The sequence below is a fragment of the Manis pentadactyla genome, chromosome 5 (genome assembly GCF_030020395.1).
Source record: "Manis pentadactyla isolate mManPen7 chromosome 5, mManPen7.hap1, whole genome shotgun sequence".
Taxonomy (NCBI): domain Eukaryota; kingdom Metazoa; phylum Chordata; class Mammalia; order Pholidota; family Manidae; genus Manis; species Manis pentadactyla.
This window is the reverse complement of record NC_080023.1, coordinates 125,124,855-125,150,317: the sequence shown is the minus strand read 5'-3', so window position 1 is coordinate 125,150,317 and position 25,463 is coordinate 125,124,855. Positions and strand designations below refer to the sequence as shown.

The 25,463-nt window shown below is 36.1% G+C and overlaps 1 protein-coding gene across 20 annotated transcripts in view; it reads right to left on the bottom strand.

The window, feature by feature from the left end:
- Positions 1 to 3,861: 3,861 nt before the first annotated feature.
- IL15 (interleukin 15) overlaps positions 3,862 to 25,463 on the bottom strand; it is a 70,639-nt gene continuing 49,037 nt past the window's right edge. For 11 of the 20 annotated variants that reach the window (XM_057502645.1, XM_057502642.1, XM_057502643.1 and 8 more), the window contains 6 exons: positions 20,170 to 20,268; positions 19,068 to 19,165; positions 17,638 to 17,722; positions 12,431 to 12,475; positions 10,415 to 10,552; positions 7,581 to 8,005 (listed from right to left, as the gene is read on the bottom strand). In XM_057502645.1, the coding sequence (XP_057358628.1) occupies positions 7,895 to 8,005; positions 10,415 to 10,552; positions 12,431 to 12,475; positions 17,638 to 17,722; positions 19,068 to 19,165; positions 20,170 to 20,181 (489 nt within the window). In that variant the 5' untranslated portion in view covers positions 20,182 to 20,268 and the 3' untranslated portion in view covers positions 7,581 to 7,894. The other 9 variants (XM_057502647.1, XM_057502650.1, XM_057502651.1 and 6 more) reach the window with 6 other exon arrangements.

Sequence of the window (25,463 nt, the reverse complement as noted above, 5' to 3'; positions counted from 1 at the left end):
CTCCTCTCTTTATATCTCACCTGGTGCCCTTCATAGAACGGATAACTGAGTAAGCACTTCAGTCATGAATATGATAATATGACTTTCCTGCTAAAAGGTAAATCCTATGAGGGCTGAGACTATGGCTGCCTTATTCATAGTAGTAACTGCAGCATGTTTACACACAGCAGGTATCCAAACAATAGGGTCACAAGGTGACTGAAGGGGAGAATCCCTTCATGGTGAGGATGCTGATGAAGGTGACCCACCCGTGAGGTGGCCCTGGGCTCTCTGATGATGATATTCTGGAAATGTTAACACAGTTTGTAAAAACCAAACGTGCTATTTTCAACTCTGCTTCTGTGTTACAATTTCCTCTTTGATTCTTCTAATAGTCAACTTATTTTGAAATCCAGGACTGACACAAGACTGTCAAAAGTTAAGAAATAACAGAAGTAAAACCAGTGATTCCTCAAAGTAGTAATTAATAAAAATTTATTGTGCATGCACCAAGAAGTCTGCAAACTGAGAGCCCTCAAATCAAAAAGTGGAATTTGGCTACCACTGAGCCTGTTACAAAGCAGCTTATAGGGTGGAAAGCAATGACTGTTGATTCTTCACAATGACTAGTTACAATATTAAAGATTTTTTCAATGATAGGGAATTGGCCAGTGATTACCTCATATCAATCTTGGGAAACAGTTCAAGTTTTGCTTAGGATTTTCAGAACCATATACAACTAGTGGCCCTGATCAAGTTAGTCTTGCAAAATCAGCTAAATTTGTCTTTGTTTGAATGTCTATACTGGTTTTGTCTGCTCAATGCTGGTCTGTTTTTTATTCTGACAATGTCGCCCTTTTGCTCATTCTCTCAAGAGGCTGAGAGTATGACCCACCAATATAGTGTTATTCTCAGTTACCATCATGGATGTAGACAGTGCAAAGAATCACACATTTGGTGTTTCCACTAGTAGGGTTGTGCTGGAAGGCAGGTAGTCACCATTTTTATCTTTTATGTGTTCATTGCGATTTCATCCAGGTGTCTGATCCTGATGCATACCATTTGGTGAGTGGCTCACAGTAGGAATTTAAAACCCTTGAGAATATACAATGCATGTAAGAGGTTAATAGCATGACAATAAGAAGAATAATAGCCAAGGATTGAAAAGTTTTCCAGAAAAGAGATTCCCAGTAGCCAAAATTTAACCAATTAAAAAATCAAATGGGCTTCGATTTTTTTAAGTTATTTACATAGACATAACATGATATATTAGCAATCACATATCCTTATGATTATTTAGGACAGGACTAATGTGAATGTTTTATTTCAGGAGGCTGTGTGGCAGGTGAGTTTTCACCTGAATTAGGTCTCTGTATGATGTGAGCAATCAGGTAATTGAATGAGAGGCATTTCCATGGAAACAAAAGTAAAACAAAGGTTAATAGTTTGAGCAAATTATACATTCAGTTTCTAAGTCTGGAGAGCAGCCTCAGACTGTGAGGCTGAGACTAGAAATTTGAGAACATTTCTAGATGCCAGATTCCAAGCACCTTCAGATGGGGTGAGAGTGGGCAGGTGACATGGGATAGATTTCCCTGGTTTGTGATGTGAATACCTCTGGTGAGTGACCACTTAGCAACAGACACAAACATCATCCACACATAAGCTGTTACGGAGATCTCTGAAATTTAAATCAAGCTGGCCAGCTTTAAATTGCATGGATTCAGGAAAAAGGCATTTTTACTTTTACAGTGACTCCAAAAATTGGAAATTTTAATTAGTTTGGAGAGATCTAGCCAGATATTGGAGGAAACTAGAAGAATTTGGGATCTAGTGTAGTTTATAGGTAGAAAACAAAAGCCCAAAGACAACAGCACCAGAATTTGACATCCACAAAGGTGTATTACTGAAACATAATTTTTCTCTCTAGAATCATCCCCATTCCTATCAAAGATAGACTCATTAAGACTAATTCATTTGCAAACTAAGCCTAGTTTCAATAAATTTGGCTTGATTATTTACATAAGTGCATGAAGAATAATGAGTGACTATAGAGGCTCCTTTAAATTTCCTTGTTGGAACTTTTTGTAAGGAATCTCAGATTGAACTTTCAAAAGCCTCTCAAGGCTGGGAAGCCAAGCCAAGAACTTGACCAATCATGTCCTCTTGTAAGAAGAGATTCTTGCTGAATTTCTGCAAATACTTACATTGTCATGAAAAATAAGAATATTTAATGAGTTTCTGAACTGTGGAAGGATCAGGTAGGGAGAAAAAGAAAAACGTTTTCAACTTCGTTGCAAAGGTATATTTTACCAAATTGCTGTTAGTTATAGATAGCTTTAAAGAGAGGAGAAAAAGGAATCCTTTAAGTTTGCATAACAAAACATTAAAGAACTAGCAATGATTTAAATGAAATTATAAAATTATAATCATCTGCATCAATTGATTCAGTCTCCTATAATTAATTTTTGTTTTGCTTTATCTTGGTTTATCAGCTTTATGAATCAATCAAAATGTTTTCATGAAAAGTTTTAGAAAATCTTACCCAGTTCACTGTTATGATCTTATAATTATCTGAAGCCTGAATTTTAGTTGTGTATGTGTCAGGGTCTTTTCCATGAATCTCTTTGAAGATGAAGCATTATACAATGCTTCTCATGTAACCTAACATACCAAATAAGTCTAATTAGTTTAATATCTCCTACAAGGAAAGAAAACAAGTCTTTTGAGATGTTCCAAGGACCCTCTAGAAAATCTCAAAGTTATTTCAAGTTTTAAAAAAAGAAGCTTCATTTAAAATTTCATTTCTGAGAAGTCTGTCAAAAATATTAAAAGGTTTAAAACACAAAAGGGTTAAAATTATGATAAGTCATTGTCAAACAATACTTAGCCATCCACTCAACGAAAGTAACAATTGAAAGATTTCAAAAGCATATACAGAAGGTTATAGAACTGTAAAAACAAAACAAAGCAAAACAAAAACACTTAGACCTTTTAATAGAAAATACTCTTTTTTTCTAAGTAATCAAAGACCTGATGAAGAAAAAACACAGAATCTGTTCTCTAGGCAGATTACACAAAAGGCACAGAAAAATCTTTTCTTACAGTTTTTTTTAAGAGTAGACCAATAATCTTTCTTTAAAAATGTGATTTTAACAGAGAGGGAACAAAATTCTAATTTTGTACTAGTAGCTTTTGATATTAAATATTTTTAAGTAAATAAATCTATTCCAATCTAAGCTTGAATACACATAAAATTCCTTTCTGAAGATTCTTTGTCTATAAATCTTCAGCTTTCTATATCTAATTTGACTATCTTATCTTGTTCCTTTCTTATTCTGGAACAATCATTTTACTTTAGCACAAAATTACTTTCTTTTTTTCCCTTATAAAAACAAAACAAAAAAACATGTCCTTCATATTTTTCCTTATCTGAAAAACACACTCCTTTTTATTTGCCTACCTTCCATAAACACTCATTTTTTTCCACCCTTAGTATTTCTAGTGGTTTATTTTTACATATTGATTATAAATTTGAACTATTTGTAATCTGTGCTTTTCAGTGGAAACTAGGAGGCAGACAAATGTGAACTGCTTATCATCTTTAGCATCCTGTAGTAGATTAGGAAATTTAGAAATACACTTCACGGTTGCTAGTATATTCTTCCTCACAGTAAAATTTTCAATGTGACACAAAACATGTTTATTTATAGACACAAATATCTTTTGTCTCTCTGGAAAAAAATTTAAAAGCCCAAAGTAGATAAAACTCAAACTCATGTTTAATTTTTGTTATTGGGAAATGATTTAGATAGTCAATGAATATCTATTTTTTTAGTTTAACTTAGTATAAACTTTTAACTTAATATTTATTTACATTACTTGTTTTTAACAATTATGCTTGGATTAGACCTCAAATAGCTAACCATATTAAATTTTTCTATTGTTAACAAATTTCTAAGGCATGCCTGCATTTATTAAACTAGATTTTATTTATTTAAGATTATACCAGATCATGTGAACTTGAAAACATTTTTTTCTGAGAGTATAGTTGATTTATATAAATGTTTAACTTTCTTTAAGCCAATTAAATAGAGCTTTTTAAAAGTTAACTCTGGTAATGCCACCCAGAGATAGAAATATAGCACACATAGACATACATAAATGTACTGATAGACATCTTATAGCTTTTGTTTTGAAAATTTTAGCCATCTGTGGTATAAACCTCTAAAGAACATTTGGATCACCCTTGTGTTTCTGGCAGATAAACTAAGTTTACCTGCTCAGACGGTCAAGGCTTTTTATTAAAGATTTTTTATTTGCATGTTGTAAGGCTCTTTTTAGAACTGTTTTTGGAGTCATTTTATCTTTCAAAGGCTTCTGCGTATCAGTCAGAAAATGCTTTCCATTGTCTCTGAGAGGTTTGGAATCCAAACTTACATAAGCCAATGGTTACCCAAAATGGCCATTATAATTTCAAAAGTTCATCCATTTTTCCAAAAGACATGAGAACCTGATTCACAGACCAAGTGGAACCCATTTTTACCCCTGGATTCTGCAAGACATCTTAACTATGAGAGGCACTATTTTCCAATAGTTGTTCCAAAATGCAGGGAATCATGCATTTTCCCCACTATAGAATGGAATAGGGTGACTTACCAAGAAGTTGAAAGGAAGTGTGCACAATAAAGTAGGAGAGCTCAGAATGCAGAGTGGAGCCCACATCCCAGAGACTTACCCTCAGTTCCAGGGTCAGCAAGTAAGCAGTGAGCTCCATGGGCTCTGTGGGTACGAGCACGTATTTGTTCACCATACTTGGAGTCTTTGGAAGTCTTCTTTGGATCCCACTTCTGATACCATAGAATGTTATAAGTTCAGAAATAACAGAAGCAAAATGAGTGAATCACTAAAGTAGTAATTAGTAAAAGTTTATTGTGCACACATCAAACACCAAAACGAGTTTGCGACAGAGTGCACTTAACCCAAAATACGGAATGAGGTTCAGGGGTACCTTTTTATAAAGCAGCTTATATACTCAAAAAGCAGTGACTATTTATTCTTCATAGTGGTTATAATAGAATTTTCTTAAGTAATAGGGAATAGGTCAGTGGTTACCTCTTATGAACCTTAGGAAACTGTTTTATTTATGATTTTCAGAAGCATAAGCAAGAAATGACTCATGTCAAGTTAATCTTGCAAAGTAAGCCAAATTAAGCTTTGTATGACTAAACTAGTTTTGTCTGCTCAGGGAATTTTCAAGGCTGGTTTCTGTTTTTGATTTTAATAAGGGAAAAATTATAATTCTTTATTAATGATTCCTTAATTTTTCTTTTATGTTGATTATATCAGACAGATTATACAATTAGGGGACTTTTCAATGAAGCTAAAGTTTACTTTGCATAATAAATTCCTTAGTGAAGATGAAATTCAGTCATCAGACACATTCAGAAGCATTGAACTAAATCTCTATGGAAATGGGATTTCCTTGGGGCAAAATATTTATACATGACATGCATATGTTAACCATAACTCACATATGAATGCAGAGAGCTTATGCTAAGCCTGGTTTAACACTGATGAAGGGAAAAAAATGTGTTCTCTAGTATATCTGTGTGTGTGGGAGGAGAGTGATCAATTCCATTACTTGATTTTCTTACTGTATATATCAGTTTGCCCATATGAGCCATTGAATTTGATGGACAGTAAGAGTAACACATCAAAAATGTAAAAGCCCTTCACAGCAACAGCAAAACAAAATGATTTTATTGATTCTTTGTTGTAAGATAAAAAATGAGAGTATATAAAGTTAGACTTGTCAATGGGTTTTAAAAATCTCTGGGCTCACCAATTATGTATTGGTTCTGTTTGCAATTCCAGACCCTTTGCCTGTTTGCTCTTTATACTTATTGCCAGGGAGAATGTAGAAATAATATTTTATAATATGTTTTTTCCTTTACCTACAATTAAGAAAAGGTAAGAATATAATCAATATGACTTTGAACCATAAACTTGATTTTTATTATCTTGCTTTTACTATTTGAGGTTCTAACTCTATGGATTTGTGCTTTTTTTACTATGTGTAATATAAGGCAAATACTTTCAGCATTTAGAGCAGTGTGAGACATCAACATAGTATCCAAGTCTAGGCAAATAACATTAGGCTGGTTAAATAAGGAGAACAGTTCAAGTAGGAAAAAAAAAACAGAAATGAAAGAGTTAAGAATACAAGTATGAAAATAAAATTCAGATTGTTGTACATAATTACTTTGTTTTTGTCTTAGTTAGCTAAGAGTGTTTTAAGAAGTAGCACACACATGTCTTGAATTAGTAAGGTCAACTAAAGTGATCCTTATTAAGTATCTAATGTGGGAGCAATCTTAATTTTGAGCACTGGAAAATGCCGAAATTTAAACCTACTTGTGTGCCTATAAAACCAGAATGGATTCCTGATCACTATAAAATATTATGGGTAAGGTCACTCCATTATGATTTTTCTTCACCCAACCCAACAAATACTGGATGGAGCCTAACTTTTCTTTAAGGATTGGACTGGAAACTTATAGTTAAAAATGGACATTTTTCCTATTCCTCATCAACAGAACAGCTAGAACACTTTTTAAAATAAAACATAGACTTAATAAATTCTATTCCAGATGAAATTTTTTAAAAAATGGTCACAATGCCAATCTCTAAACTCTGAAGTGTGGCTGCTGAACACAATTTGTCTGGCTTAAGAGCAGGACACATGCTGAGTCAGCACATAACTCTTTGAAAGTCAGACAGGATACACATTGCTCCAAAACTACCTTGAAAGAAATGTTTTAAGCATACACTGGCTAGAGCAATGGGGTACATGAACATGATGAGACATCAGGCAATAAAAGAATGTTTCAATATTGAACTGGTTTGTACTGTGAAATGGAGAGAAATGGAATTCTTAGGAGATAAATTCCTACCCTCTAGTGTCTCAGTGAAGGCTGCCAGAAATGAAGTGAGTGAAATTAATTTATGATGAGACAAGAATATTTCATTTGAGTCATAGTTCCATTAAAAAAGAACTTGCAAATTTTAGACATTGTATTTGCAAAAAATGTATAAACAATAATTTTACGTCAGGCAATATTGACTCTACCAAATCAGCAGGATTTAATTAGACAAACATGGCAAAAAGGAAAATAAAGTATCTGTACTTGGGAAAGTGGAAATATAAACATTGTTACAACCATTAGTTTTCTATACTCAATTCTATCTATCAGTGAAGGTTTATTATTGCCACCCCCACCTAAGGTTTGCTGATGCATATTACATGCCAGGTACTTGCAATCTCTTTTTTTTTCATAACAGGGCTTTATATATCAATAATTAAATTTGAGAGTATAGCAATGGTTCACAGCTAGTTCCTCCTTTTTCATTGGTAGTCAATTCTTCCTCTGGGGGCTACACATAACAGAGAAGTAAATGAAGGCTGATAAGAGTTCCACATTGGCTGGAGCATATTGTTTACCTGTAGCAGTGGTGTCCAGTCCTGCTCGTTGTTAAATAATTTGATTCTCACCCTTGAACAGATGTTCCCTACTTTCTTACAAAAGGTAAAATATAAGTGCAATTTCAAAGAATAAAATATGTACACCATTTTATTCAAAATTTTATATTATGCTACAAATATGTACAATTTCAATAATAAATTAAAAATAAAGCATGAAAAAATAAGCATGAGGCCAGTTCATTGACACTGTGTTACTCAATGCCATTTTTATGTCTTCATTTCTAACAGTTCATCTGATCTAGGATCCAGATCATCTTCTTGCTAGTAAAACTTTTTGGCAGCACATCTGACATGCAGAGTGTTTCCTTCCTTCTAAGCAGTGGAAAGATGTTTGTTAAAAATAGAAATGCTGAAGACAATCAGTTGCGATCAAGAAGGGTTGATGAACATTTGCACTATATGTACAAAACTCCGTAAAAATTCTTTAATATTTTTTTCCTCCAGTTCCTCACATTCTTTGCATCCTAATTCAGTTACATTCTGCCAGATAAAAAGAGAGGATCAATTAGCTTAGAAAGTCTAATGTATTTCTTTCCTGGGAACATTACATCATTTGAACTATAAGGTGAGGTCTCAAGACATAAAAACTTTGGCAAATTACTATGCTATTAGGAAGAACTAAAGGAAAAAAGAACTGAGGGATTTGATACGGGCTATCAAATGTCCTATAATAGATTAAGGACATTGAAAAAAATAGCCATGCCTATCAGACCATGGACTTCCTGATTAGAGCCTTTCAATAGTTTCCAGTCATCTACTCTAGCACAATGTCCATGCCTCCAGTATCACCCTTAAGCTACTCCTTACCTATTTCTTTCACATTTCCCCACTACCTCAAAGGTTATGCCCTAGGAACTCTGAGCTCATGCCTTTACCCCCCATGCACACATCGGACTATTCCTCTTTGCTGATCCACACTTCCTGTTCCAGCTACTGCTACTCACAACTATTCAGACAAATACCACAAACTGATGTCACTCAAACATAGTTTCATGGATAACTAGAATATTCCAAATGCAGCAATCATAAATTAACTTTTTAGAGATGATCTGAACCATGAAAGCTGTACCAGCAGAAATCAAAATTATATTTTGCAAGCATTTGAAAGTGAGATTCACCAATTTTTATCAAGCACATACTCTATGCCAGGCACTGTCATATCCCATATAATGCTACCCTTTTGGTTCTGAAAAATCATCGTGTCAGACAGAATAGCAGAGATACCAAATGACTCATCTCAGTTGATATAATCAATGAAACTGGCCCTGTCCAGGTCTTTTGACTATGTCTCCTGCCCTTCCTTCCATTGTATATGCCACACTGGATCATGAGGAGGGGGACTATGAACGTGCACATTAGATTCACCATTGATGTTGTTATGACTTATCCATTGCATGGTTCAGTCTTTCAATTGATAACATAAAGATAACATCACAAGGGTATTTTAAACATTAGTATATTCATTTCACAAATATATCAAGGGTCTAGTATATGCCAGGCATTATTCTGGGAATTGGGATATAGTACGGACAAAGCCAGAAGTGCCTGCCCCTTTGAGTGGGCATTCTAGCCGGGAAAAGCAGCTAATACCCACTAAACTTGTGGTATGTCAGATAGAGGGACATGCAGAGAAGGGGACAGGGAGCATTGATGTGGGGATGGGACAGCAACTATGAAGAAGTGATATCATGAGAAGGTGACGTCTAAGCACAAACTGGACTCAGCCTGGCATTTGTGGGGAAAATCCAATGTGTGCAGCCTCACAAGCCCAGGGTCTTTGCACTCTCAATTGCCTCTGCCTGCAGATACTTCCCCAGGTGTCCTTCAGGCTCATCCCCCCTGCTCACATTCTTGTCAAATGTCAGCTTAGTAAGTAAATCTCCAAAGTAGAAGCCCTGTCCCTTATCTGCCTTCTTTTCAGCCATTGGACCTTTACTATGTAACTGACTTACTCATTTGCTTATTGATTGGTTTATATATGCTTCTTCCCTTCTTAAGAGCTGGAATTATGTATATTTTTTCACTTCTTTTATTCTTAGGGCCTTCAACTGGGCCTAAAAAGATTTTGTTAAATTAACAAATAATTATTATACCTTCCTCGTTTATAAAACATTGATCCACTTTGCTTTGGCAACTACTGTCTCACCATGAAAGCCATGATCCTCTGTGCTTCGGTGCCTTTGCACAGCTGCCCCCCAGCCTGCCACGGCAGTCCCTAGGGTTTGCTCTCCTGGAACCATACTGCTAATGTTTCCTGAATTGACCCAGATTATTAATAATCTTATTATTATCCCTTTGCCACATTTATTCTTTCACAGATAGGAAGACAGACTATGGGGTGAAACTGCTTGCATACGAATCCTGGCTCCCCATTTTACTAGCTGTGTGGATAGCAGGGAGGCTTCAAGCTCTCCATGCTCCAATTTCTTCAGTCTTAAAACAAAGGTATCTATCATAAAAAGTTACTGTGTGGATTTAATGAATAACCATTTAGCCCTTAAAGAACAGGTCTGGCACAGAGTAACAACCCAATAACATGGGCTGCAGTTATTAATGCTAAACACTTACTTAGGTAATTAGATTAACATCTATCCACCATACCTGGTGGTAAGTAAACACCTTGAAGTCAGTGACCTGACCTTTCCTCCACTGCCACTCCAGCTCCGAGGCACAATACCTGGCATCATGCAGTAAACGTTGAATGAGTGTGAATGAATGGTTTAGGATTGTATGCACACTAGTGATGGTGCCTCTTCTGTATGTCACTCCTAGAATTAGCTCCCTCTCACGAGTGCCCTTTGGAGGGTTTGCTTGTCCATTATTACTAATGAGTTCTCCCAATCAAGCAAAAACATCCAACGTAGCTCTGTATGAGTATTGGTAACTCACCCCACTGGAAGATAAACTGCTGTTTGCTAGAATGATGAGGTTTTCAACTGTTTCATCAATGCCCGGATTTCTGGACTCACGCAAAATAACGTGTAACTCCAGGAGAAAGCACTTCATTGCTGTAACTTTGCAATTGGGCTAAAAATAGAGTTACAAAAAGCCATTTTGAAAAAAAATTGCTCTTATTCACTTTCATATAGATGTAATTTTCATTTTTTAGAAAGTCAATCCAAATATTTTATAAAAAAATACAATACCCCTGAAGAGTTTTACAAAGGAAGTTGTTTGATTTTTTTTTCTCTCTTTTGGCTTTGAAAATCAAAACCAAAAGAGAGAACAAACAGTCAAGAATGATGGCAACATTGTACAGAAGAAAGAACATAAAATTAGAACACATGGAAATTATAAGCCACTTAAACGGATGATAATACTCTCAAAACATTAATATAGATACTTAATGTGAGAATTTTTAGAATCATACTGTATTGTTAACATTTTAAACAGTGGTAGCTGCTAATCACACTATTTCTGCAAATTCCAAAGTTTGAGAGGCAGATGTGATTCCAAGAAATTTATCAGAAAAATCAAAGAAAGAGTATTATCTACTCACAGACTGGCTAAATCAGAAAGATACCTTTCAGATACCACCCAAATACATTTTCCACAATAATTACTTGAACAAAAACTTAAACTTAAGAGAAATGAAGCAGTTAATGAATATTGGGGATTTGACCATGACGTCTTTGACTTTGTGTTCACAATGCCTGGGACCCTGCAGGCACTGAATAAATGCTTCTGAACAGATGAATCAATGAAGGAACACACCCATGTACCTGGCTCTGACAGTATTCCTTATCCCTCACTGCAGCTGCTTAGGATTGAAAGGGTAAATACTGTCACCATGTTAATAATAAAATAAATAATAAAACTGAGGTTCAGAAAAGTTTAGTGAATTCCAAGCTAACACAGCTAGGAAGAACATGAGTCAGGCTTTAAATCTCAATTTCTGTCTCAGTTTCTTTCTACAAACCATGAGTTGCAAGGTTATCTTCTTGCAAAAAAAAATATCTCAGGACACTGAGTGTTGGTGGTTAACTGACTGCTCCCTACTTTGAAACAATGCAAAGAAGCAGGGGAAACATGCTGAAGCCCAGGCAGGGAAACGGCTTCCAAGGGCAGCAGCCCTAAGTGGCTGGCGGCTATCTGTCTTTTCTGGTTTCTGACTATGGTTTCTTTTCAGTGCTTAGAAAGTCTTGGTGGGGGCAAAGCCTTCTATTTCATAGAAGTTCTAGGTGAGGAATAATGAAAGAAGACTTACTGTTCTGAATGCACACAGCACAGAATTTGTTTTCCATGAGGTGAAGAAGTAGGGGATCTGTTTCCTGGTTTTTAGTGACCAATCCAGAGGGAAAGGACCAGCAGTGTGACTGAAATAACATGTGCCTTAGGAAATGTAGGTGTGTAATGAAACAAGGTCAAGATCATTCTCGAACTCTGACAGGTTTTTTGGGTTGTGTTTCTTTCTTTCCCACAGAGAGAGTAACCAACCAGCCAAAATCTTTTTCTGACAATTGTAGATATTTATGCAAAGTGTAGAACATGAAGCTTTTAGGCAATTTGTAGAAAATATGATTAAAGATGGTGGTACACCTCAGCACTGGAAACAAACGATATGCTGAATACTTTGAAATTGCATCAGTCAACATGATTCTTGCATTTAATTGCATGATGATCCAACTGCATGCTCAAAATGTATAACATATTTTGTTTGACATTGATGGAAAAGGCTTTTTTATATTTTGATATGGCACCTTTAAAAAATAGCATCCATATGTAGCTTTGTCCCCAAATCCTAGAACCACAATAATTAGTCATAAATTCATTGATCTATGCTATAAGAACACACCAAAAGTTAGATTAAAACTATACATATTTCAATCAATTTATGAATATACACTTCACAGATTTTTGAAAACTCAATAATATAGCAATTTTGAGAAAAAAAACAATACTCACATGAGCATCACTTTCAGTATATAAAGTGGCATCAATATGCACAGACTGAAAGGAAACAAAATTAGATAAAATGAAAAACTATGCCTGCATTAGATATAATGAGAACAATATACTGAAAACATTAATCTTTTAAAATTAATTCTTTATTTTGAGGTAATTTTAGATTCATATGCCATTGTAAGAGAAAATACAGAGAGATCCTGTGTACCCTTCACTATTTCCCCCAGTAGTATATCCTGCATGAGCAGAGTACAACTTCACAACTAGGAAATTAACATCAATGCAACCTATCCACCTTATTCAGATTTTACTAGTTTTATATACATTAATGAATGTGTGGTGTGTAGTTGTATGCAATTTTATCATATGTGTAAATTCATGTAACCACCACCACAGTTAATATACAGAACAGGGCCATCATCAGAAGGATCCTCCTGCTAGTTTTGTATAGCCAAAACCACCTTCATCCCCACACATTCCTGCACCCCCTTCCTTCTAATCTCTGGCAACCAATTCTCCACTCTCTATTTCTATGATATAAGTTCAAGAATGTTATGTCAATAGAATCATACAGTATAAACTTTTGAGATTGGCTTTTTGAAAAAATTAATATACTTTTATTTTTTGAGATTTTATAGGACATGAGCAGAAAGTATAGAAAGTTCCCATATATCCCCTTGCCTACCTCCATCCCCACCTTCCCCTCATTAATATCTTGCATTAGTGTGGTACATCTATTAAAACTGATGAATCAATACTGATGCATTTTTAAACTACAAATGCAGATTACATCAGAATTCACTCTTGGTGTCGTCTGTCCTGTGTGATTTAACAAATACATAATGACATGTATCCTCCATACAGTATCACACAAAATAGTTCTACTGTCTTCAGAATCATCTGTGTTCCATCTATTTGTTTCTCTCTCTCTTCTAACCCCTGGCAGCTACTGATATTTTTACTGTATCCATAGTTTTACCTTTTCCAGAAGAAAGTTGGAGTCATCTAATATGTAACCTTTTTAGATTGGCTTCTTTCATTTTGTCATGTGCTTTCAAGGTTCCTCTATGTCTTTTCATGGTTAGATAGCCCATTTCTTTTCATTGCTGAGTATATATCCCAATGTATGGATGTACTCTGGTTTGTCTGTCAAGACTGGCTTCTTTCACACAGTATAATAATATTCTGGAGGTCTATTCAGTAATTTGTATCAGTAACTTGTATCAGTAATTTGTTGCTTAGTATTATTCAGTATTATTCCATGATATAATGTACCACAAACTATTCACCTGTTGAAGGATGTTTGGTAGTTTTATTTTAGCTATTATAAATAAAGCTTTATGAACATTCATGTGCATGTTTTTGTGTAGATGTAAGTTTACATCTCTCATACAAATGATCAAGAGTGCAATTGTTGAGTCATATGGCAAATGCACGTTTTGCTTTATAAGAAACAGCCAAACTATTTTAGTGTACCAGAAAAATATGAGTGATACACTTTCTCCACATCCTTGCCAGCATTTGGCACTATCATTCTATTTTATTTTAAATATTCTTATAGGTGCATAGTGATAGATATTGTGGTTTTAATTTGCACTCTGAAAACAAAATATAACTATTTACTGGTACTGTCTCCCAAAAAAGACTTGGGGTGATTTGTAATTTCTTCCTTTTTAATGTATCTACTTTTTCTTTTTCTTGTCCTGCCAATTTAGCTGAAGTTCCAATACTATGTTGAGTAAGAGTGGTGAGAGAAGACATCCTTGCCTTGTTTCCTGTAAAAGCATTCAGTCTTTCCCCATTAAGTATGATGTTAGCTCTAGATTTTTGTATCTGTATCTTTGCTGCTCTCTATCAAGTTGAGGAAGTTCCCCCTCTGTTCCTTGCTTACCGAGAAATTTTATCACGAATAGGTATTGTGTTTTTAAATGCCTTTTCTGTATCAATTGGTATGATTATATGATTTTGTAATTTAGATGGTTGACATGGTGGGTTACATTGATTGACTTTAAAGTACTGAACCAGTCCTGTATAACTGGAATAACTCTCACTTGGTCATAATACATAATTCTTTTAATACACCATTTATTGAGAATTTTTACATCTGAGTTTATGAGTGGTATTTTTAGCTTTCTTTTTGATGCTCTTTGGTTTTTATCCTCAAGGTAATACTTGCCTCCTAAAATGAGTTGGAAAGTGTTCCCTCTTCTATTTTTGGAAGAGATTGTGTAAAATTCTTTAGTTTTTCTCTAAATGTTTGGTAGAATGCTACAGTGAAACCAGCTGTCCCTGGAATTCTTTTCTGGGAGCTTATAAATGGTGAATTCAATGTCTTTAGCAATTACGGGAGTTCTAGGATCATCTGTTTCATCTTTATTACATTTTGGTGGTTTGTGGTTTTTGAGAAATTTGTCTATTTTGTCTAAGTTGTTAAATTTATAAGAGTAAATTTGTTCTTAGTTTTTCTTCATTAGCCTTTTGATGGCTTCAGGTTTTGTGGTGATAGCCCTCGATTTCAGTCCTGATATTGATGGTCTGTGTCATTTTAAATCTTTGTCAGTCTAACTAGAGGTTTTTCATTTTATTCATTTTTTGTCCCCAGTTGAGTTTTATGTTTCATCGATTTTCTCTATTTTTTTCCTGACTTCAGTTTCATTAATTACTGCTTTTAATATTTATTCTTTCCTTCCTTCTGTTTGTGATGGGTTTATTTTGCTCCTCTTTCTCCACCCTCTTGAGGCAGGAACTTAAGATTGCTGATATGACATTGGTCCTCTTTCCTAACATAATCATTTAGTTTTATAAATTTCCCCATAAGTAATTATTAAAATTTTATAACTTAAACTTATTTAAAAAGTGACTACAAGTAATAACTGCTCAATCTAAATAAGAATTTAACTGAACTCCACATATCTTGATTTTCATTTGCCTTCAGTTCTAAGTAATTTTTTATATCCTTTGAGAGTTACTCTTTGACCAATGGAATATTTATGAGTGTTTTATTTAATTTTCAAGTGTTTGGAGATTTTACTGTTGTATTTGCATAACTGACTTCTATTTGATTTACTGAGGTGGGAGAACATACTTTGCATGATTGTGGTTGTGATAAATTTGTTAAAATTTGTTTTATGGCCTAGCATATGCTCAGTCTTGGTGAATGGCGCCTAAAAAAGTGTTTATTCACTGTGGTTAGGTGAACTGTTCTATCTATGTGAATTAGATATTGTTGGTTGACTGTGTCATTCAGTTCTGTACCCTTCCTAATTACCTGTTTCATAGTTCTGCTCATCATTGGTGAGGTGACAACAGCCTCAGCTGTGATGGTGGGTTTGCTGTTTCTCCTTTCAGTTCTATTAGTTTTTACTTCTTGCATTTTGAAGCTCAATTGTTCTGTGTGTACCCACTTAAGATCACTGTTTTCCTGGTGTATTAATCTTTTTACCATTACATAATGTTCCTCTTGTTTCTAGTAATTTTATTTGCTACAAAGTCTGCTTCATCTGGTAATAATACAGCCACTTCTGATTTCTTATAATTACTGTGTGTGTATGTACAGTTTCCTGGAGCTGCTGTAACAAAGCATCACAAAGTATATGGCTTAAAATAACAATTTATTCTCTTACAGTTTTGGAAGCTAGAAGTCTAAGATCAAGGTGTCATAGGGCCATGCTGCCTCTGAAGGTTCTAGAGAACAATCCTTCCTTACCTCTCCCAGGCTCTAGTGGCCCCTGGCAATCTTTGGCTTGTAAATATATCATTTGAATCTTGTTTGGCTGTAGCTGCCTCTGTTTGTACATGGTCTTCTCCCATGTCAGTCTCTCTGTCTTACGTCCTCTTCTTATAAGGACAGCTAGCATTGGATTAGGGTCCATCCCACCCCAGCATGACCTCATCATAACTAATTATGTTTGCATAGACCCTTTTTCCAAATAAGGTCACGTTCTGGGATTCTGGGTGGACATACATTTATTTGGGGGACACTTTTCAACCCATTACAATATGGCATATTTCCTCTTTCTTTCTAATTTCAATCCACCTATGTCATTGTATTTGAAGTGAAATCCTTGTACACAGCATAAAGTTGGTTTGGTTTTGTTAGCAATCCGGTCCATCTTTGTGTTTTAGTTGTATTCTCTTCTCTCCACTGAGATGTTAATGCAAAGAATGCTGGATCACTTATTGTCCCAAAGATCCCTGAGGCTTATACATTTTTTGGTAGGTTTTCTCTCTATTACTCTATCATCAAGTTCACTGTTTATACTCTGTCATATTCATTCTCATCTCCAGTTTGTTTTATATTTCAGTTATTGTATTTTTCAGTTCTATGATTTCCATTTGTTTGTTTCCTTTTACATATTGTATTTCTTTGCTAAGACTTTCTGATTTTTTTCAGTTGTTTCAAGGGTACGTGTAATTGTTTGGCGGCATATTTTATGATGGCTGGTTTGAAGTCTTTGTCAAGTAATTAGCTGGATATCTAATCCATTTGTTTCAGAGTCTTCCTCATTCAAGTTGTGATTTTCCTGCTTCTTGGTAAGATGACTGATTTTCAACTGTATTCCAGTATCTTGGAGATTATGTTGGGGGAGACCCTGGTCCTATTTCAATCTTCCATTTTGGTGTGCAGCCACCTTGATTGGGTTTAGCACACAGGTTCTGGCTTCTGTTTGTATGCTGTGATTCCCATGGCAGTTTGGTTTCCATTTGGAAGGCTTGGTTCACTGGGTGCCCCTGGGCCTCCCACTGGTCCCTGTTGTGTCACCCACAGGGCAAAAGCCCTTGCCTGCCCACACTTGTCAGTGAGTCTCCTGCTCCCCACCCCACTGCAGATTCTGCCAGGCCAGCTGGTGTCTCTAGGTGGGAGAAGGGGCTCTCTACCTCTCAGGACAGAAAGCCTTTCCTTGGCTCAGGCCCTGGAAGGGCTTTTCCTCCTGCAAATGCCACTAAGTCACCTGGTTTCTCTGGTAGGAGAAGAGAGTATCTCCTGCGACAGAGAGTTCTTTATGCTGAACCACTTGCAAATTGAGTTTTAAAGACAATTGGGATCTGATAATTGTAGTAAGATTTCATTTGAGGTCTTACAAGGCTCACAATTTCTACAAAAATATTGTTTCCAGAAAGATTTCATTAAGATTAACAGCAAAACACAGGGAGAGGAATACTCAAAAGCAATTATACCAGATATTTTCAGAAAAATGAGTACTCACTTGAATGAGACTGTCAATTCTTTTCAAATCACTTATTACATCCTGCCATTGTGCCTCTGTTTTAGGAAGACCTGCACTGATACAGCTGAAAGCAAAACCAAAGGGTGAAGCATATTGAATAAGCATAATATTGTCCTGATGACTACCATGGGCAAAGGAGCAACCAAGAATGTTTTATTATGACTAGTGAAAAGATGAGTGCTGTCCCTGTCTTCGGGCATTTGACAGCCTTGTAGATAAATAGAAGGCCTGAACACCCAGTACAACTTTGATACTTTAGGCTACCTGGGGACTTACCAACATGGATTAGAGAAAGTGAAAGTGATAACTAATAAATAACCTAGTGCAATTTATCATAATGAAATAAAAATAGTGCCTTATGTGTGGTAGTGCTATAGTAGTGCTATCGTAAATATTTTTGAATGAATTACTATTTCTTTTTTTAAGTGGCGGTCTCATCAGACTTTTTAGTCTAATAAATAAATTAACTCTTAATAATCATTCTCATGTAATCATTTTGACAACAGATCATCTTTGCAGTAGATTAAACATGCCCCTTGAATGCTGCTCACACTATTACTATGCTTGTAGCAGTTTCCTTCACAAACATTACAGACTTGAGCCCAGTCTAAGTTGCATGATTATATACTTAGTTATTTTGGTAAAACCAAAATTTAATACCAAGACAAAAGACTCCTGTACTGATAAGTGGCTGTGGAATGATTCTTAGAGCTTCAGGAGAAATAGTTGCTCCCTGGCGGATCTTGTACAGAAGCATGAGAACCAACACTAATCTTTCCTGGGAGAAAGATTTACCTGCACAAATCTATGGCGCCCCATAGTATGCAGGCAATAGTAGAGTAAAACTGAGTTGAGAGTCAGATTATACAACTACAGGTTGGGTACTTTGGGCTAACTGTGCACTGTATTAGCTGCTTCTAAGAAGGAAGAAAAAACTTAATAGGCATTTTAACAAAAATATGAGTATTTAATTGGAATAAAAACAGAAGGCCTAACTAAAGAAAGAACTGGTTCACACTGAACTAGGATAGGGCTCAAAGGATAGGAGAAGTGCTAGGAATAGATAAAGAAGTAATGTGGGCTAGCCTTATGTATCTATTTTTTTTTACTGCTGTGAAAATCATGCAGGATATTAATAAGGAATCAACTTCCAAGTTCAGTTAGATACCAAGAGGTCCAATTTATGTGAAGGATATAACATCATCTGGAGTACATCAGGATATAAAAATGCTCAGTAGGGTGATTACTAAACCTTCCCTGAATCTCCACAATTTGCTCTTTATCATCACTCAAATGCTGAGCACCTAAGGATTCAAAGAAGCTGAACATAAACCAATTCAACAGAGGAGATACTGAAGAATAATGACTATGGCTATCAGTATGATATTTATGCTGAAAGATAAAATTACCCCAAAATGAAGACATGAATGCCAGCCTCCGTTAAAAAATGACTGTTCAGAAGTAAACACAAGTAGCACTGGATGGAAGTACTTCTCAGATATGGTTTCTGAAAGATACAATCGCAAAATGAGTAAATTGTTTTCAGTTAGAAAGAGAGATTTAAAATAATATTTTGTCATGTTTCGAGGTCCCAAAATGTAACCTTATCAAAATTTCAGACTGAATGTTCCTTATCAGAATTAATGAAACAAATTTATCTTTTTGCTTTCTCCCCCACCTCTGGCTCTGTCTCCTGTGTGCAAAATTCTTTCATATGTATTTCTCCAGATGCATTTCAATGATAATAATTTTAAGAAAATTTACATATTTACTAAATTACATATATACTAACAGCAGCACTTCATTTGTTTCTATTATCCTTAAGCTCCCTCTCATCTCTTTTTTCCTTTTTAATAGTCCAACATATTTTATATAGCACAGATTAATACCATGAATAATTAATATAGGTGTACTAGTTATATATTAATTTCATGTAATGCTATGAAAATTAGTTATATAATCAATATTACCTGGAGAAAAACCAGACAGAAAAGGAACCAATTAAAGATACTCTATGCCATCCTAAGAGCCAATATAAAATAAGGTCTCTTGGTAATTTAGGAAAATCACTTCAAACTTCCTGGAGTTTTGATACTGTTGATTGTCTCTTTCATGTTGGAAAAACCTTTATAACTTCAGAAAGCAGTGCTGATTTCCACCTTAACCACTAGAATCAGTGCTTCATTTAGTCTAAACTGCAGGGATGAATAATACCCAGATCCTGCCCTCCATTAACTTGCCCTACATAATTATCTGAGTAAACATTCAAAGAACAAAACAGGGAGACATAAGTGAAGCAACACATTTATGACATGAAAAGCACATCAAGATGTTAGTAGAGTTAAAAAGCTATTTTATTCATTTTCAAAATAAGAACAATCTGTGTGTGAAAAGACATCTGTGACATCCCAAGATCTTCAGAGAAGAGTCATGTAACATTATAAAGTATCTGAGATTGAAGTGACCTTTTAAGAAAAAATCCATATACTCTCTTCATCTGATTTTTCTTACCGAAATTCTCATTACTCAATGACAGGGTAAATCCTTAAGTATTGAAGAAGAGCTGGCTATGGCAATGGGTTTCCAGCAGCCATCCATTCAGAATACTTCCTACAATACAATCCAGGGTAAAGGATGATCTGTTAAAAACACAGTAGACTAGTGGGGAAAAGAAAGGGAAGGGAATTAATATTTATTGAGCATGTACTTTTCTATGGACATCCTATTAGTCACTTTAATATATGCATCACATTTAATCCTCACAGCTATCCTGTAGGGTGGGGTTGGTAGCATTTGGGTAAGCTTTCCAAGCCCCTTGCAAGTCAAGACAGCCAGGATTTGAGGCCAGGTCTCTGATTACAAAGCCTGAACCCTTTCCACCATGCTCCTAAATCAACAAATTGCAAAGTCATATTAGTGAAAAGTGAAGCAACCAAATACCTGGAGTCATATAAATTACTGACTGTTAAGTCTTTGAAATAAATCACTGTTAATTGAAACACCATTTGAGAATTTCATAAGTAACAAAAAAATTTCTATTTTTCTAATTGAAATCATCAAAGAAGGCAAAGTTTACACATTCCCATATTCAATTCCATTTTATTAAATAAAAATTTTAAAGTATATAAAATACAAACTTTTCCTTTTAAAATAGTATGTATTTGTTGACCTCCCCCCAAAATAAAAATAGGCCATGTCCCTTGACATAGTCACAACAATTAAGTTTATAAACTATACTAATTTTATTATTTAATTTTCTTTAATTTTAATTTGTATTTAATTTACATACTCATGTTAATGAAAGGGAAAATTTACAAGGACAGCAACCTAGCGGGTGGCTCCACTCAGTCTCGCACCCCTCCCTCCTCAACATAAACAACACTACAAGGACAACAATTTACGAGGTGGCTCCCCCGCTGCCTCGCCCCCTCCTCAACCCAAACAAAAAAAAACACTCCCTTGGTTTCCCCGTGTTGCCGCACCGGGTCCCAAGGTTCGCTCTCTGAACTCCCTCCCCCTTGCCTGTTCGCTTGCTGTGCACGTAGGAATGTTACAGATAAGGAAGCAGAAAGGTATAAATTGCTCCCTTTTCCTTTGTTCGGGGCTCAGACTTTTTGGGAGATTACTCCCCTCTGAGCCCGCCTGTGTGAAATAAAGCCTCAACACTCCAAGACCTCCGAGTGCCGCTTAGTTTTTTCCGTCGGTGATCCAGTCCAGGCTTTTTTTCAGTATTTTCCATAACATTAACATAATAAAAACAAATATTTAATGTAATTTTTATTTTACAAATTATTTTATTATTCAGATGTTTCTGAAATATAAAAATGATTGCTTTATAATACATGATGTATCAACTTTTTAAAAGACAAATGAGCATTTATCTAGGTGTTACAGATACTAGAAGAGTACATCTAATAGGAATGCCATTTTTTCCTACAACATATTAAATCTAGTCTAACCTACATTAAATCTAATCCTGTTGCATATGATCTAAATCACCTGTTGCATATGATCTAATTGGTTTAATTAAAGCAAACTCTCTGTTACTCTCATAATCATTCTCTTTGTCTATATTATCTCAGTGCTCCAATTTTTGAAACTTCAGAATTATCTGTAATTTCATCCAAACCCTCTTAAATTCCCTGTATCCTTTTAAATTGTTATACCCCAAACTCCACATGGTTAAAAAAACTGTAGTTACTGTCTTGGGACCAAGTCATACTAAGGAAGATACACGTGTTAATACGGCCATATGAAGCTACTTCAGTAAACAACGGGGGTTTCACTCCTGGGCTTTTGCAGCAGTGAGTCTCCACACATGCAGGGTGTTTAATTCCTACCAAGGTCACAGTGGACTTTCATCGCTCTGCTCAACTAGCTCCAGCTAGCGTAAGTCAAGGATGTCTAAGTGATATAACCAAAACGCTCAGTGCAAAGCATGGAGGAATTGGGCAGGACATTGCCTCAAAACTCTCTAACTAAAAAATGATAATGGAGACCAGTGTAGCTGAAAAGGAAACTTTTACAGTTTTGATTATCACTTGCCAAAAGAACTGATATGGTCTTTTAAATAACCACATGGAAATGTCAAATAGACTGGGTTGACAGCAGAGAATCTGGTTTTCATAGCAACTTTGGAAGCAATTAACCTGCCTCTTACTAAACTTCTGTGGACCAATAATTTTACTAGAAATTGTGTGTGTGTATGTGTGTGTGTGTGTAATCCATGTGGGTCAAAAAGACTGGAAAAAGTATAATACTCTATTGCTTTCACCTTAGTTAGGGTTCAATGTTAACTTTTACTATAAAAATTATTAATGATGTTATATTAATTAGAGTAAGTGTTTACCTAGTGCTCTCAGATTTATAAAATTATTTCAAATATATATACTATCACATTCAATCCTGGCAATATCTTTAAATGAGATATATTATTCTTATCTTATGGTAAGAAAATGAGATTCTGAGAGATTAAATGACTTGCTTCAGCTAAATACCCTGCATGTAGCCATCAAAAATTTACCTCACAATATAGGTGGGGTAAGGGAAGGAGGGAAGCAGTAAATTTCACAAACTTTGTGGTTGAGAAATGTAGGCCCCTTCTATATATATAGAAAGTACACCACCCATCCCATGTAAATAATCAAAAGCCACTGCTCTCTGAAAACTTAAAAACAGGTCTCAAATTGTTCTGATCTGAAACATAACTCAAGTTCTTTCACACACATCATCTCATTCGCCTCTCACAAAATAACTGGTGGAGGGAAGTGGCCAAAACCAAGCCAATCACTTTCTGAGCAGGCAAACACAGGGCTGGAATGGATTTTCCACTCCTTCTATGCCATGGCTCTGGATGACAGGAAGCAGTGTTTAATGCTGGCACACCAACTACGCACGGTCATGATTTGCCCTCACAACTGCCATCTTTGGTTTTTCCTTCATTCCCCTGGATGCCGGGACCTGGGAATAAAAAAAGACTAAATTCCAGGCCTAGCCTCAAGGAGCTCACTGAGCTTAAGCAGGATTTTTTTTTTTTTTCTAATCTTGTGATTGGGTCTCCTCACTCCAGGGTGCCTGTTGACCTTACAGCAGCACTGCTATCCAAGTGGGATGCCACTGCCCAGGCCTGAGACATCAAGGCATTGGTAAGGGCTGACAAATCAACACAACTGGGTAGTTCTAACAGCTTTAGTCCTGGGGTGACTTGTGAAAATAACTGTAAACATGTTAAATTCTATACCAATATTACAGTTCTTACTAGCATGGAAATATAATCTAACACACTGCTGTTCTGTTTTGTTTTATTCTGTTTAATTATTTACATGCTTAGTCACACATTTAAAACAAATTCCAATAGACTTAGCAACAAAAGAAGAGTTACAAGTATTGGTTTATTTGGAAAACATGTTCATCTATTCCATCAAATAGCTAAAAATGAGAGCAAATCAAGGTTGAGTACTTCTGTGGAATATAAAGAATGTACAACAATGTAGCTGTCCATTCATTTAGTAAATAATTATCAAGTACTTACCATGTGCTAGGCATTTTTGTGTGACCTTGGGATACATCAATGAATGCAGAAGACAAAGAACCTTGACTTCAGGTGAAAAGCCCACTTGCAATATACATAAGTTAAGTTATATATTTTATCAGAGTGTGATACATGATACAGGAAAAAGAAAATGCAGACTGAAGTAAGAAGGGTAGGGTTGCAGTTTTAGGTAGAGTGGTTAGGGTAAGGTTTAGGTAAAACAAAATCTGTTCAAAGATATAAAGGCAGCTGGGGCATGGGCCCCAGTGAGATTCAGGGAAGAGCATCTGAAGCAGAGGGACGGCTGGAGCAGAGGCACAAAGACAGCTGCAGGCCTGAGTTTGTGGACTGGGAAAAAAGGGCCAATCGAGGGAGAAAAGCAGAGGGTTGTCTGAGATGACGCCAGAAAGGCAGAGCTGGAGGGGCATCAGGTTGGGCCCTTTCAACCCCTCTAAAGATCTGAAGTAAGAAAACATTGCAGCATTTTGAGCAGATAATTGATACCATCTGAATGGCCTTTTTAAGAATGCCTCTGGGCTTCTATTAAGGCCAGGCTGTCAGGGCAGGGCAGGATTCACGCAGGGAATCTTGCAACTACAGGAAACCAGGTGAGAGGCATGATGGCTACAACGAAAGGGATGGCAGTGGAGCTAGGAGCTGTGGTTGGAGTCTGGAAACACTTTAAGGACAGAAACAATAGGATTTCCTGGCAGACTGGATGTGGGGTCCAAGAGAAAGAATTGCTCCAAGTCTTTTGCCCTAAGCAACTGAGAAATGGAGCTGCCATCAACAGAAAGGAGGCAGGTTGTGGGTGGAGCGGACGCTGTGAATGGAAGGGGAAAGCCAGGAGTTTTAGTTTAGGACGTGTGTTGAGTTTGAGAGGTCTATTAGATAGCCACATGGAAATGTCAAATAGGCTATTGGATATATGAATCTTGAGTTCAGGAAGGTTGTTTGAGCCTGAAATATATTGATTGGGGATTAGCGCCACTGTTTGAGACGCCAAGGGAAGGTAGAGGAAAGGGCCAAAAACCGAGCCAAGGAGTTTCAATATTAGGGAGAAAAAGAAGAACCAGAAAAGGAAAAACTCAAAGGGAACACCAGCGAAAAAGGGAAAAATCAAGAGTGTGTGAAATCAAGTGAAGCGATCATAACCAGGGAAAGAAATGATGATCATGTTAAATGTGCTTCCAGGTCACGGAAAACACAGACTGATCACTGACCAGTGGGACTTAACAACCTGGAGGGCACAGTGACTCTGAAAAGAACACTTTCAGCGGAATGACAGAGGTGGAAGCATGCCTGAAATGGGTTGAGGAGAAGTGGGAGGAAGGAATTTTTGAATTGTTAGTGCAGGCAATGTTCAAAGCTTCAACTTTGAAGAATACCAATGCAAAAAGGAGAAATGAGTGGGGTGGTGATAGGTGGTAGAGGTGGAGGAAATAACAGCATGTCTTCATCCTGAGGGAAACAGAGCTAGAGAGAGATGGGCCTCTTGCCAGAGTGATATTTTTGATGAGGATAGTATCTCCTGCACAAGTGGGTGGAAGCTGAGACATCTATTGTCTCAGAAAGAAAGCTAAGTGTCAGGATGGATGCAGTACCTGAGAGGTAGGTAGATATGGTGGCTGAGTCCTCAACTCTCACTTGAATATTTTCAGTGAATTAGGACAAAAAGTCATCTGCAGAGAATGAGAAAGAGGACAAAAGAAAGAATGTTACAGTTTGAGGACAGAGGAGAACATATGAAACAGTCATCAGGGTAAGACGGAAA